Source organism: Stegodyphus dumicola, chromosome X1 (genome assembly GCF_044657685.1).
Source record: "Stegodyphus dumicola isolate Sdum_Otavi_A_Nest chromosome X1, ASM4465768v1".
Lineage (NCBI taxonomy): Eukaryota > Metazoa > Arthropoda > Arachnida > Araneae > Eresidae > Stegodyphus > Stegodyphus dumicola.
The window spans coordinates 245611272-245627769 of record NC_140780.1 but is presented as its reverse complement, the minus strand read 5'-3'; the positions used below and the strand labels follow the sequence as shown (position 1 = coordinate 245627769).

The 16498-nt window shown below is 33.7% G+C and overlaps 1 protein-coding gene across 2 annotated transcripts in view; it reads right to left on the bottom strand.

The window, feature by feature from the left end:
* LOC118195288 (glutamate rich 3-like) overlaps positions 1–4161 on the bottom strand; it is a 97978-nt gene extending 93817 nt beyond the window's left edge. The window contains exon 1 of one of the 2 annotated variants that reach the window (XM_085807382.1): positions 3381–4161. In XM_085807382.1, the coding sequence (XP_085663508.1) occupies positions 3381–3418 (38 nt within the window). In that variant the 5' untranslated portion in view covers positions 3419–4161. The remainder of the gene's footprint in view (positions 1–3380) is intronic. The other variant, XM_085807383.1, reaches the window with a different exon arrangement.
* Between the last annotated feature and the right edge of the window lie 12337 nt (positions 4162–16498).

Below are 16498 nucleotides of genomic sequence, written 5' to 3'. Positions count from 1 at the left end.
ACCACACGCATTTCCTTCCTACAAACAGTACACTTATAATGGCTACTAAGTAAACCTTTCATTTACACACCAGTCAATTAATGTACTTTTCCCCTTTTGTTCCAAATTGTACAGAAATTCAAATTAATCTTACAACATTCAGCCATTCTACCGTCTAAACCACGAAACAAGCAATGTACCTTCCTAACAAACACACACCACAAGCTCTTACAAATCTCTTTCCCCGTCATTCAAAAATTACAGCAACACGCAATCGATTATGCCATAATAGGGTTTCCATAACATTCAACTACTCAGGTTACCATAAATGAAACAACAACTTGGCGATAAATGAAACAACAACTTGGCGATAAATGAAACAACTTCACGATAATACAAGGGGCAGCCTTCAATCTACTCTAACCGATTCTGTTTTTTTATTGAAGGTCTGAGCATGATTGATTCTGAAGGAATATGAGTAGTGGTTAACTTTCTTTGAGGAATTAAAAAGATTTCTACCATTATTAAAAATATTTATTAAAATTAGATAAGTTCCATGTTTTTATTCTCATTTTTTTTTCTATTTTGAGATACAACAATTGTTTATCTTACAATGCTTAATGAGATAGTCATTATATATTTTTTTAAAGGACAGTATACCTTTTTGTACGTGATATTTATTAGTTGCTACATTTTCTTTGAAAATCTTCAGTACTCCCCCCCCCCAATGGCTAGACACTTTCTCATCAAGAATAGCTGAACCCATTGGTCTTTAAGCCTACTCATCACCTAGAATGTTGTCTAGATCTGTGAATTCCAAATGTTTTTATCAGGTACCCATAAGATGAAAATAATTAAGGGTTAGAGTAGAGAGAAGGGTACCCCAGTAATTACGTATTAATGCCACCGCAGCTGCAGATCTGACGGTTTTTAACTACCGCCAATCTACACCTAAACTTTTTGCGACAAATCCTAAATTAAAACACTTTATATAAAGTCAAAACACTTTATTTAAAATTACAGTAGTCAATTGGATTTCGGTGGAAAATGGGCCCATATACAGTTTAACATAGATTCAAAAACTGTGTCTATTTTCTTTGACCTGATGCTGTCGCCATATGAACTCTGCTAAATAAGATTCTAAATTATGTCTCGCTGTCCTCTTATGTCTCTTGTTCTTCCATTTAGCACTGCCCCACATTCTCTCAACTGTTTGTGTATGAACTCCTGTATCAGGATCAATAAAATTGTATTTATGATTAACTTTAGCATGTAGGAATCCTTCTTTTTCTATTCTATTTGTTTAGTAACCTTTCCAACAGTCAGAATAAATTGTGCCACCATCTGCAATGATTTCAATAATTTAATTAAGAAAGGTAGAATGAGGTTCTATTAGGAACAGTGACAACAAACGAATCTTTTGTTTCTCAAAATATACCACCAAACATCCACTGTTCGGGTAATACACAACCACAATTATTTTTACATTTAGTAAACAAACTTTCATCAATTTCCACAATGAAATCTGGTCACCTACCTTCTTCTTTGGTTTATTCTCCATATCCAAGACACATAATTCGAGCATGCAATGGTTCCAATCTGTAACAGTTTTATCCGATAAATCAAGTTGCTTTTCACAAAACTTAATCGATGTCAACTCCTCGCACCAGCAGTATATGAATCTCAAAGCTGAACAAAATGGAATTCTGCTACCTTCAAACCAGATGTCTTTTCTAAGTCTCCTTGCTGATCACACTGTCTTAAATTACATTTTCTAAACGTACGTTTACCAAAATAAAGTTTCATATCATGTGAATTGGTACATTTTCGTTTTTTTTTGGTAAAATATTTCGCTCCTAAAAAAATAAAATTGCATCTTCTTCTGTGTTTGGCAAATCCCAAAGATGTATTTTTGTAGCACTAAAAAATGACATCAAAAATCAGCAAACAACAAGGCAAAAAGGAATCCAAAAGATAACTGCATGCGAACAACAGGATTGCTCTTTATTAGTGCATCAGCACAACTTCTGATGCGGTAGCTTTAATATGTAAGTGCAGTGGCGTTAATACGTAAGTACCGGTACCCCTTGTATTACCTCGAAGTTGTTTCATTTATCACCAATGTTGTTTTCTTTATGGTATTCTGAATAGTTGAATGTTATGAAAATCGTATTATGATGTAACAAGGTTGCATGACTGTGGTAAATTCATAAGGACTTGTGGTTAGGAAGTACATTGCTTGTTTTGTTGTTTAGATGGTAAAATGGCTGAATGTGGTAAAATTAATTTGAAGTTTCTGTACGATTTGAAAAGAAAAGGGGAAAGAGCATTACTTGACTGGTGTGTAAATGAAGGTTTACTTGGTAGCCATTATTAGGTGTCCTGTTTATAAGAAGGAAATGCTTATGGTTGAACGTCGGAAATGCATACAGTCGAATGTCGCTACGGAGGTTATTTTTGACTCATTTTGTGAATTTATGTGGCGATGCCAGTATACAGATAATTTTAGGAAGTTTTTGGATGCTGTTAAGAAATTTTGTTTGACTAAAGACGTGTTAATTCATAAATAAGGTAAGTGAATAGTTCCTTTGTGTAGTGCTAAGACGAATTTCCTTTTTTTTATGTTATTTCATTGTTTGATTTAAAATGCAGTTTATTGAAATTATATTTTTTTGTTGGCTGCTCCTTTGACTTTTAAGTGAATATAGTTAGATGTGTACATGGACAAAGTCAAAGTAGTGACAAAAGCCTAGTTCATGTAATTCTCCGATTTTTTCTTTTAAGTGCAAATAGGTCGATGTATGCATGGATAAATTCAAGGGAGTGCGCATTGTCATTTTTGTGCATTTCTGAGATTTTTTTATACTTTTACTATAATTAAGTTGCATCCCATAAAATCCCAGAAATGCACTTTTAAAAAATGTAATGTAGTATAACATAAATACAATATATGTGTGTGGACACAGTGACTAATGAGAAAACCTCGCACTCACATGATACAGGATCACACACTCGCATGTGACTGTGAACCTACTTCTTTGGTATACCCCTAAGTACCACTCTGCATAATCCCTGGGGTACATGTACCTCACTTTGGAGACCCCTAGCTGAGATGACCCCATGGGAAGTGGACCAATATTACCCTTGAGAGAAGAGGGGAAAAACACATAAAAACAACCAAACCTTATATGGAAGTCAAACTCTTCTCCTTGATTATAAATCAATGTCAACCTCTACTAATCATCATACCACTCAGGAAAATAATATTCAGCACTACAGTCATTTAAAAGTTCATATAACACTTTTTTTACAGATGTCGCAGATAGTCAATGCTTAAAATACACAATATGTAAGACTTTTACTTAAGTTTTACAAAACATGGCATTAAAAGCATAACTTACCCATTAAACTTCTTATTTGCAGCAGCAATGGTCCACATTCTTTAGAACTTCATTCCATCAACTAATCCATATGACACTGTGCTAAAAAATTAATCCTTTAAGAAGATATATTTCATCCCTTTTCTTTTTTTTTAAATTTTCTCAAGACTCAAGTATATTTTCTTCTAATACCTTCACTGAAATACTTATTTTTAACTATATAAATGAAAGTAAGTGTACTCAAATCTATTTTGATGAAAATGAAAATAATTATAAGCTGTTACTTCTCCAGAGTATAGTATTACCTTCAGCAGTAAGCACTATTAAAAGTTTTTATTTCAACATCAGTGATCATTGTAAGTCAATAAAACTTCATAATAGTTCAATATCTTAAAATATCAAAGATTAATATATTGCGACCATGTGTCTGTAAAATAACTGTCTAAGCAAAAGTACAGTAAATTTATTTGCTTATAACTAACTCAGTTTAAGTATGAAAACTTTGTACCATTCAGGACGCGTGTATCGTTAAGAGACTGCAATTTTAGCCTCAATGAATTAAGATCATGCTTCAAATAGACATGCCGCACACATAAATATTGCTACTCAACGTTGTCTTACTGTTGGCATGGTAACGGCTAGTTCGTGACGCTTCCATGCGCTAAAGCAAAGAATAAAAATCTGAATACTTCACTTCAGTTGCAAGGAAATTTGAGAATTTTTTTTTTTTTTTTTTTTTTTTAACAACCTCAGCCTAAAACCCCGGCACTAACAGAAGAAAATTTCCCCAGTTCTAAAACGACTATTGATCCAGTGCAGAAAAATATCTCTCAAGCTACGTACAGGGAAAAAAATCAAAGGAAAAATTACTCCACCTCCGAAAGACTTAAACGATGCAATAACCTGCTGGCTAAAAAGATGAAAATATCAACGTATTCCTTACATCTACTATCCCCATTCATCGGGAAAATTAAAACTGCGAAACATTTGTCTGAAAAGTTACAAACAGGTTTCCAAACAGCCATGCTACTCATCCAATTCGCCAAAAGCAGAGAACTAGGAAAGTTAAGCAGCGATTCACAATAGAGCCAATAAGTCAGCGGATAGAGCGAAGCAGCAAACTTTTTGGGACTCCCAGATCGTGAGTTCAGACCTCGGCCCGGCTCACTTCTACAGATTAATTACATCTTTTTTTTTTTTTTTCTTACAGGGCAGCAGCAGTCTGACTGCTTTTACACCTTGGCATTCTTATCCGGAGTAGCTTCGTTAATATATGCGAAGACCTTCTACGCGTCATAGAGAACTTTTAATTCTCACTCAACATCCCATTACGTTATGTTAGGAAAGTTATGCTGTTTCTCTACGCGTTTACACACAGGATGTGGCTTCCAGTCCAGGCGCCTTTTTCAAAGTGTGCCTAGCACCTGAGTCTTCAGTTGCAAGATCTTAAAATTTCCCACCAAGCATTTAAAAATAAATTAAAACTACGTGTAAAATAAATAATTTTCATAAAAAAAGAATTGTTTGTTTTAATAGCATCATAAGAAAATAGCATAAAACAACGATCAATTTTTAAGAGATGCTGAATTAAACAAAATATGATAAGATCTAAACTAGACAGTTATGTGTATCAATTAAACATCCAAGACGTGTCTAGACATCCTTGATCTAAATGAACATCAAATGGATTGCCATAAGACTGCCATTTCATAAAATCCTAATCGTTAACATTCCAGACGTTGTTCCTCCCAAAGATTTCCCAAACTTCTCTCTCATCCCAAAGACCATCCAATTCAAAGAGGTTAGAAGAGAAGGAGGGAAGGTTCAACTCAAACAGTGAATCCTCGGCGGCCATGTTCCTGCAACTGCTGTGACTCGTGCAAGGAAGTCTGTCATTACAATATTTTTTTTAAGTTCTGAAGCATGAGATCTTGTGTTGCATATGGATGCACGAATAGACTTTCTAAAAAAATTCCTGGAATTACTTTTTACGCATAAGTATTGATTCTCTTTTTATGTCATTTGATAAATATGTTGAAAAATATCATGTTATTTTCTTCCCAGATGCAGAAAGAAAGGACTTTTCAAAATATGTCAAATACGTTTTAATGTTTCTGTTTATAAGTGGTATCTTTGTTCCTTGACATGCGATGATATATACTAGGATTTAAACAATATAATTCGAAAGTTTTAGGTATTTCGTTTTATAATTTTCTTGAAAAGTAAGAAATCAATTGTTAATAGTTTTATGAATTGTAAAGGTGTTAATTAAAGAAATATTTATCTTTATTTATTAATTGTTATTCATTTTTAAGTTTTGTGAACTGTTATGAATATAATTTGTGCATTTGATCAAGATAAACTTTTCTGTCGTTTAAAATTGTTTCCATAAACTTACGAATTTCTAGGAAGTATAGCGGTAAAAGTAAGTAAAATATTTACATAATTGAACATGTGGAAAGACGTATCTAAAAATTTATATAGGTATACTTCTGTAATCCATCTTAACTCAAGGCAATTTCTTTGAGATTCATATATATGAAACAAGCATAAACTGAAATCATTAAATTCACATAAATCTGTTTTGCTGTATTAATATTTATTTTCTTGTTGTTACAAGGTTGCTGGTTCCGAAAGGGATCTATTTAAAACTTTCATTAAAAAAAAATTCAACCTGTGACTATTTTTTGATTCTTTAATAAATTCTTTAATTAAATTATTTTATTCCTTAATAAATTATTATAATATTTATAATAAATCAGAAACATAACATTTTAAAGGAAAAATTGGAAAGTACACCCAACAGGTAGCTAATAATCCTTATTATTAGCTACCTGTTGGGTGTACAACCTGTTGCTACCTGTTGGGTCTACATCCATAAACATCATTTTTAAAGGCTTTAATGTTATATACATGCACTTAGATTTCGAACTATTTGTTAAAAATTTTCTGTACTTAGTAAATTATAGATATCATCTTTGTTACTTTAAAACAAAAAGGTTAACAATAGAAAGACATTTCATCATAAATTTAACATATTTTTACTAGAAAATACAAGCACGGAACAGCTTAGAAACACGTATATTTCACTGCCGTAATGCAATGTTTTGATTTTATAAACATGACCGCCGCTTGTTAGGTAGGGTTTTGTAAGGTTTATCCTAATTTCTCTAACAGTTAATTTTTAGTTAAAAGTTACTTTCCTGTCCTCTGTGAATTTCAGCTTACAGCTTCCCGCCAGAACGTGTTTTCAGAATCGCGGTCAAATGCAAATACGGAGAAGTATTTAACTATGAAGTTCTACTGACTTCGTGAGAGAGCCAGAGATTCTATGCAGCGCGCGTTAAGCCTTTTGGCTATACTCTCTCTAAAGCTATTATTACGCTCGTCCGTACTTTAGGTCCTTGATAGCTTTGCCGTTAGTTAGCGTTAAGGGGCCAACTTTGTTAGAATTTGTATAGCTTCGGCTATATCTTTGTAGCTAAGTTTAGTTAAGCTTTATTCTTTAGTTTCCTAAGTTCAAGCCCGAGTGGAGGCTTTATTGTAAACTACAAGAAGGAGTCAACTGTCAACTTTATTTTGAATAATAAAGGGTATTTAACCCTTCTCGAGTATCTGTTCTCTGTCTACTGAACTACAGCGATTATTTGCAAATCAGTTCTTAAGGATCTTCAACTTTAGCTGTAACATAAGAGATAGAAATCTTACAGTTTCATTCTCAGATAGTGCAAGAAACTGCAAACTCTCCCTCCTTTTATTCTAACCTCTTTGATCCAATTACATAGACACGAGAAACAGTATAAAGGAAATGTTTCGCGATGTCATTTTTTCAACCGATACTTACTTTCTTTTCATGGAAATCGTGTCCATAGCGCAAAAACACATATACAGCACGAATCGATACGTTTACAAAACACATTAAATAGAAGGCACGCATAAAAGAAAATAATTTTTATACTTTTCTTTCTAGTCTGTTCTGTTACTGTGTTATTAAAAATTACAATCTTAATGAAAAAAAACTTGAATTATTCGACAGCAACTAGATCGGAATAACAATATTACCTTATGGCTCCTTAATTCAACTACTAAAATGACGCTCATGAATGTTCTCAGATGTATGTTTCTCTACCTAATATACTAATTAGACAGTAGGCAAATGGAGCTCGTGGGCTTTTTTTTTTCGTATTCAAATAACCTAACCTAATTAGACAAGTGCTATAGCAGGATATCAGTGAAGTTCATAACCGGACGATATGCACTCTCCTGCTCTCTCTATAGCCGAGAATAAGCGCCACTGTATTGTCCGTCACTGTAATCCAGCTTTCAGGCTTAAACTCAATCATAAGACTTATTGTTACATATGCTTCCCCCTCCTGGGCCAACGCCAGCGATAAGAAAATTAAAAAACTTCAGGCTCTCCAAAACAAAGCTTCAAGGATCATCACAAACGCTTCCTATTTCATTCGCAATAGAAGCCTGCATTCAGATCTGACTTTGGAATCCATTAAAAATTCATCACCTGGATAAATGGAAATTTCTTCGATAGATCAATAAGGAACAACCCCACAAACTTTGCTGACATCCCGACCTATGAGATTCTGGAGGAGGATGTACTTATTAGACGTTATGCTACTCATTTGTTTCACTCAAATCCATGTGACCACGATAACCAATGACAACACAATACTTCTATGCGCTGACATTTTTCTGTAGATAATTGCGTTTCTTCAAATTTACGACTCTGAAAGACTCTTTCTCGTTTCCATCATATGGAACGCAATTTTCTGTGCATTTTGAGTGGTTGTTGTACATAGTTTACAAATAAAACCACATCTCAGGATTCGTCGAAGGAACTCACCTGACTAGTTCCCAAGCCTCAGGTCTACTTTCAAGAGACAAAGTGCTCAAAACTTCTTCCACAACAAATGTACCGCTAGGGGATATATTTAACTGCGGATTTCACAAAGATCAGACACTAAATGGGAATCTCTAAGGTACTGGTAAGACCAGGGGAAAATATCTACTGCTGTAAGCCAGTATACCGACGAAAGTATCAAAGTATCACTGTGATAAATTAAAAGATTGCACAGCAGGTTTCTCATTCGGAAATCGTATTTGAAAGTTGTTTGGTTGTGTGAAGGTCGTGTTATGCCTCGCGTAAAAAAGAAAAACTTTTACTATGAAGTTTCGGTAGTCGACCGTGGCAGGATCGGGGGAGGGGCAACCGCAGCTCCGGTTTACTATTCCGAGACACTGCCGCTCGTGTTGGTTAGGATACCATGCCTATCAGGCGAATATGGAATCAATGGGTCCAGGAAGGCCATTCTGAACGTCATGCAGGATCTCAGCGGCCATAGACCTCTAACATTCGAGAAGATAAACATGTCCTTTCCGGGATATTACAACCACGTCACTTACCCTGAGCTAGGAACTTGGCTCATGCGTAGGACAAATGTTCTCATGAGCAGTTCGACGACGACTGCAGCACCGCGGATTCTCAGCACGATGACCATCGTTGCGGCTTCCCTTGACGTGTTTTCGCTCTATTGATTTATTCTAGCTATCTAAGTGTAAAAGTTACCTCCCGGAACGCAATAGGCGCCATTCTTACTACTAAGGCCTTCTTTACATTTTGCATCTATGACTCAGAAACGCATTTTTCACATACAACTTTGTTTCAGTTCCAACTTATCTATTGCTAGTACCAGCTGAATGTTTCAAGACCATATTATTTTTTGTAAGAGCTACTTTCAAATGAATGTTTCAGTGTTGGTAAGTTGTCTGTCTAAAACTTTTCAGTTGAAAAGTTTTATGGCGTCTTTTTCAAAATTTCTATTTTAACAAACGTGATAGTTTGGCGGACATAAGTCGAGCTGTTATTATTTGCCGACAAAGACTTTTTTTCTGCTACCGTTGATCTGTAACATTCATTTTATCTGAATATATATAACGATCATACAAGAAAAAAAAAGTATTTTGGCATAATAAAATAAGTGCTGGTGAGTCGTTTTTTTAACGTTAACTACTTTTTTATAATGTGTTTTCTTAGGAATCAAAACATATTGGAAAATGGACGCTGACAACAAAATGACCCATTGATTCCATATTCGCCTGACAGGCATGGTATCCTAACCAACACGAGCGGCAGTGTCTCGGAATAGTAAACCGGAGCTGCGGTTGCCCCTCCCCCGATCCTGCCGCGGTCGACTACCGAAACTTCATAGTAAAAGTTTTTCTTTCTTACGCGAGGCATAACACGACCTTCACACAACCAAACAACTTTCAAATACGATTTCCGAATGAGAAACCTGCTGTGCAATCTTTTAATTTATCACAGTGATACTTTGATACTTTCGTCGGTATACTGGCTTACAGCAGTAGATATTTTCCCCTGGTCTTACCAGTACCTTAGAGATTCCCATTTAGTGTCTGATCTTTGTGAAATCCGCAGTTAAATATATCCCCTAGCGGTACATTTGTTGTGGAAGAAGTTTTGAGCACTTTGTCTCTTGAAAGTAGACCTGAGGCTTGGGAACTAGTCAGGTGAGTTCCTTCGACGAATGTGTAAGTTGTATAGCTTAGTAAACTTAGACATTCTGTATTTTCCTAATACATATTTGAATGTTCCGGTATTTCGAAAGCTCTTGTTACAATACCTATTTTGAGATTCTCTACTATAATGTAGTACTTGCAGTTTTATGTGATTTATAATTTTCTAGTCAACGACTTGTTTATACCGGGTGATCAAAAAGTCAGTATAAATTTCAAAACTTAATAAATCACGGAATAATGTAGGTAGAGAGGTAAAAATTGACACACATACTTAGAATGGGGACATGGGGTTTTATTAGAACAAAAAAAAAAAAAAAAAAAAAAAAAAAAAATTCAAAAGTATGGGTTGGATTTACCACATCTACTGTTATCGGGCCTTTTTTCTTCGAGGAAGTGCGTGATTCTGGTTTTGTAACTGCTACCGTGACGGGTGAGAAGTACGCCGATATGTTACAGAATCGCATCGTCCCCAGCCTTTCTGATAAACACCTGCTGGAACATAAGATTTTTATGCAGGATGGCGCTCCACCCCATATTGCTAGACGCGTGAAAGATCTCTTGCGCGCGTCGTTTGGTGATGATCGTGTGCTCAGCCGCCACTTTCGTCATGCTTGGCCTCCCAGGTCCCCAGACCTCAGTCCGTGCGATTATTGGCTTTGGGGTTACCTGAAGTCGCAAGTGTATCGTGATCGACCGACATCTCTAGGGATGCTGAAAGACAACATCCGACGCCAATGCCTCACCATAACTCCGAATATGCTTTACAGTGCTGTTCACAACATTATTCCTCGACTACAGCTATTGCTGAGGAATGATGGTGAACATATTGAGCATTTCCTGTAAAGAACATCATCTTTGCTTTGTCTTAATTTGTTATGCTAATTATTGCTTTTCTGATCAGATTATTACTTTTCTAATTATTGCTTTTCTAATAAAACCCCATGTCATTCTAAGTATGTGTGTCAATTTTTACCTCTCTATCTACATTATTCCGTGATTTACTAAGTTTTCAAATTTATACTGACTTTTTGATCACCCGGTACTTTTTCAATCTGAATATATTTCAGTATTATCAAATTTACTTTTCAGCTACCCATAATAATGGACAAATATTAAGAAAAAAAAAAAATCAGAAAATCCATCACATTTCTAAGGTTGATCTAGTGAATCAAAGAAAAAATTAAGAGGTGACCCTCCTCTCACATAGCCATTGACTATATAAAGGGAATTGGCTGAAATCTGGTTTCGTGCGCTCCGATAACTCTTCTTTACCTCAACCATCTCATACACCCGGAAAAGTCATCAAATAATATGATGATAAAGTCAACTTCATCAACACTTTTCTTCCGAGCATCTTTCGTACATAGACAAGGACTTAAATTAGTTTAAACATCTACAAATTCAAATTCATATGAAAAGTTCTTTCATAAAATTAACCGCAACGCTATCTAATCGGAATGTAGAAGCAAGTTACAATGTTTCAAGATTAATCGGCCCACCAGTGGCCGAGCGTTAAAATCTCTGAACACGAGTAATTCTGACTTGAGTTCAATTCCAGGCGAACGGGATCGCTGCATGACCGTTATCGTGATTTTCCCTATATGTAACATGTATACGAACCAGTTTTCCTTAGAAAGCCACGAATTCATCCCTCCTCTTAGGCAGATAGCCCTAGTGTGCTTTGCCATAGTTAACTAAAACCAAACAAAATGCTTAAATGCACGATTAATACCTGAAACCAAAAAGGCCTAGCGCAACTGCCGAATCACTCGTTTTACTAGTTTGAGCGGAAATTATCAAAGCTATGTTTGGAATCGAGGAATTGAAAGAAACTGAAAGTTACCGCTTTCAAATAATGCGGCCAGCAAGCTGTATTATGAATACATGTCAGCTAGCATAGAAAGGAAATCTGGAAAATTCGTGAAGCTAAGAAATTTTTCTCACAGGTTGTTTTCAGTAATTGTAGTCAGCTAATTGTACTTGTTAAAATTACAAATGAGAAATGACTGAAAAGCATTCTTAATTTACTGGCAATTTCGAAACGAACAAATGGGACAAAAGTCATCAAAGTGGTAAGTAAATATTTTGATAAAAAAACATTTCCAATTAAAATGTCGTAAGTTAACGTACTGATGGTGAGGATGCAATGATAGGAACGGTCAGACACTTGGTATTTGAAGTCGGTCTGTAAACCCTGTTTGTCAAATAACAAATTACTTTACTCATGCAGAAGTTCTCATGTCCGAAAGTTTGAGTCTAAAATTAAAACCCATACTCAGTCATATTATACGTAAAAATGGTGAATGTGAGGAAAGGTCGCATCTTTTCAAATTTTTTTGTGATGAAACGGGATCACAGCATCAGTTTTTGTTGTGTCATGTTTAAGTTAATTGGCTGTCGAGAGAGAGAATTCTGTCCAGAGCTCATACACTGAAAGAAGAATTTAAACATGTATAGAGTGATTACGTTACATCGATACAGGAAACTTGAAAAATGTGAAATATCCTTGCCGGAATTCGAACTCTGAACTTTCTCATTCGCGTCGGCAGGCTTTCAGTTACACCACGAATGCAGACGCACTGTAAAAAAAACCCTCGAAGTTTACAGATAAAAGTCTTGTATAGTTACAGAAATGCGAGCAATTGCGAAGGAAGCATCTGTAACGAACACAGAACCGAAGCAAACTGTAAACTCTACAGCGATTTTTGAAGAAGTTTTGCTTTGATTTTGTCCGTAGCTTGTGATCACGTGGCTTAAAACAGCTGAGAGAGAAGAACCAATCAGGAAGAAGGTGAAAAAAGTGTTTTAGCGGGAGAGTTGAATGACGCCATAGCAAAAAAAAAAAAAAAATGGCTGACGATTGTCTCCAGATAAGTTCGAAATCAGTGTTTGACGTGTATTTTATTCATTTTATGTAATGTATTTGTTGTATTATTTACACTATCTATAATTAAATTCTTTCAATGTTTAGCTTATAATTATAGTACGCCTAAATAAACTTGTGCTGAATGATTGTTAGATAGAGTTCAAATCACAGAGCTTGTGTTCCATTTAGTAAAATAACAGCAACTTTTATTCGTTACATCTGCAGGTGTATGCAGTTAAACTGCTCATATTTCGAAACAGAAACAAATTTTAATTCAGAAGTCAAACAACAAAAATCAGCGTAATATTTTCAAAATTTTTACAGGACTAGTTTCGATGGTTCTACTATCCTCAGCTGCAAAACCACAAATTATAGTACGCCAAATTAAGAATTATAGAATTTAATTATAGATAGTGTAAATAATATAACAAATACATTACATAAAATGAATAAAATACACGTCAAACACTGATTTCGAACTTATCTGGAGACAACCGTCAGCCATTTTTTTTTTTTTTTGCTATGGCGTCATTCAACTCTCCCGCTAAAACACTTTTGCGGTTTTGCAGCTGAGGATGGTGGTTCGGTAAAACCATCGAAACTAGTCCTGTAAAAATTTTGAAAATATTACGCTGATTTTTGTTGTTTGACCTCTGAATTAGTATTTATTCGGCGTGTTATTGTGTCTTAAGAAACAAATTTGTTAATATGTTAGTTTCAAAACAAATAAGTGTTCTATCTATAGTCTAATAATTTCTCATGTTAAATATTTATGCATGCTTTAAAACATATCGCGTTAGAATATTCATTATTTTTATTTTATGGACAGATGTAACATTATTATTCCATAGATGTTATCATTAATCCAGCGGGAACTGCGTTAGAATATTTTTCAGAGCATTATTACACTATATATGTTATTATTAATCTCAACGAAAAAGAAAAAATGAATGTAATATTTAAAAAAATTCGTGAAAATAACTCATAATTAAAATGAGATATTATTTCATTAATACATGTGATAAGTTTCGACTTAAAAGATTATATAGTCGGAGAGGAATTATATATTTGTAAAAGTAATTCAATGTATATTATTTTTTGTGTTAAGATAGTTTTACATAGTTTTAATCCAGGATAGTCTATACCAACTCATAAAGCATCTATTAACCAGCATTTACCAAACGCAATAATCGAAATGCGATGTCTTGGACATATTTTTAACTATGATGTAACATACTACGAACATCAGGGAAAAAAAATTCTTATTTTTTTCTTTATACTTGTTGAAAAGTAAAATATTAATAAAAGGGTGCAACATTCATTCTAGTACTTATAATGTAAATTTACATATAAATTTACTGTAAATTTTGTATTGTAAATTTGGTGCAAAGTTCATTATAAAATGCATTTGCTAATATTTAATAGTTATAGCATTCAATATCAAATCAAATTTAAGTAATGATACGTCAGTTGCATATACTATTAATTCAATATTCAGCTCAATGCCAAATTTCTTCTATATCTGAGATCACATGCATTTTTCGAGAATAATTCTTTTGTGTTATCTTTTCATTTAAAAATCTCTTTGTGATATATTTTAATGTGAATTATTTTCAAAATTATCCTCATTAGAATGAATGTTGTTCTCTTTATTATGTTTGAAACTGCCATTACGTTAAAAAATGTGTTCAGAAAACTATATATTGCTGAATGTTTAAAATAAGTTCTACTGCTCCTTTCTGACAAAGCGTATCAATTTGAATTGCAGTTGGTTTTAATTAATCGTTGGTTGCATTTTTAAGAACTACTTGATAAAATTCAACAGATTAGTTTAATATATGAGTTCATCTGAAAAACCTAAAATTTTTATTCCAATTCTGTCATGTGTATATATTTCAAGAATGAAAAAGAATTACAAATTCACTATCCAGCATTACTGAGTAATATAAGTTGTTGATATAGCCAAACTTAAAAGGACCCATTTTAAAACCAGATTAAATAAATCATAGCGTACTTTCGGGTATCGAATTTCTTTGGCGTTAAAAGTGTCATAGATTTAATAAATCTAAGGGCCAAAGTGAACTCAGAGATTGTTTTTCATAGTTCATATTTGAATTGTTTTTCATAGTGCATATCTGCTAACTTATAAATTTTGCTGATGCAAAAGTTATGTAACTTATGCAAACATATGCTTAGAGTATTTGAACTAGTGTTGAAAAATAATCGGAATTTTAAATGTAATTGACAGTATGCTTTAAAGCCTGTTTTGGTAAAAGTATATTTATAGGTGCCCCTTGGCAAAAATTGGCGATTTTTGGCGGTACATGGATACCGTGTTTGTGCAATTCTTTGACCTTGTTATTTTGGCTTCTGTAGCAATGATTTTTGTGTCAAAAATCGCCGCTACACAAAGACAAGAGATTGCACATAGATAGAGATGCATGTACTCATCGACCTATTTCCACTTTAAAAAAATCAGAGAATTGCACAAACTTGGCATTACGCCCTCCCTTGACTTTATCCATGTACAAATCGACCTATTTTCACTTAAAAAAAAAAAAAAAATCAGAGAATTGCACAAACTTGCGCTCCCTTCAATATACTGCTGTTTTTCATAAATTAAGTCTTTTTAGGCATTTAAGATATCTTCCTGTAAGTTACAACTAAATGAATGACTTTAAGCATAAAAATATCACATTTTTATTTAGAGGAGTTAGTAATTTTTAAATAACAGTGTCAGAAAAATATAATTTTAAAAATATGTAAACCATTGTTTGAAGTACAGAAAAGCCTTCTTCAGCATACCTCTGTAAGTGACTATGTCAAGTATTCTGGTGATACAAACATTGATATTAATTATCACTGATAATCATGCTTTGTGAAGTAACCTCCTCCATTAAATATCAAAATTGTACAAAATTATGGAAGGTTATAGAGAGGTTTTACTGAATATTTATACTTAAAGTATATCATATCACTGTTAGATGTCGGTGATGAAAAAGATAGTATCTAATCATAAATATTTCAAGCATTAAATAGCTTAGTAAGTCAATAAGTTTTTAGATTCTGACTTTGTACCCTGTCTTTCACTATGTAATATTTTTCTAGCACCTGTGTTAAGTACGAGTAAGTACGTTTCTGTCATATGTATCACTTAATGTAATCAAGTATCATCTGTTCTGGCTGTAAAACTTAATCGCAATTAGTAAACAGATGAATATCTGTATAACTAAAGATGACACTCTATGTAAAAAATACAAGTATTAAAACGTCTATGACAGGAACATTTAAAAATATTAAATCCGCAATCAATTTTTGCGACATCTAAGATAGGAAATACTCAAACTGACTAGTTAATTCAGAGGATGAATGCATGTAACATTATTGTTCATGTGTTTGTTAATTGTGTAAGTTTTGAAATTTATGCATTAATTGATGTTCATTGATAACTATATTGGCTTTATACATGCATTTCAAAATTTTGTATATTTTACAAGTGAGCTAAGTATTAAATGCTGTTACGTATAAATTCATATTATGTGGAAAAGTAGTTTTTGATCTGATTTAACACTTTCTGAGAATTTTTTAATGTTAATCATCAAGCTTGAAGAATACGGCTGAAATTACCAGTATTAAGCATAATTTAATTAATTTTCCTGTTTCGGCGTTTCTCAAACTTTTTTCGAATAGAGATTATGGACATTATCATAATTTGTGAACC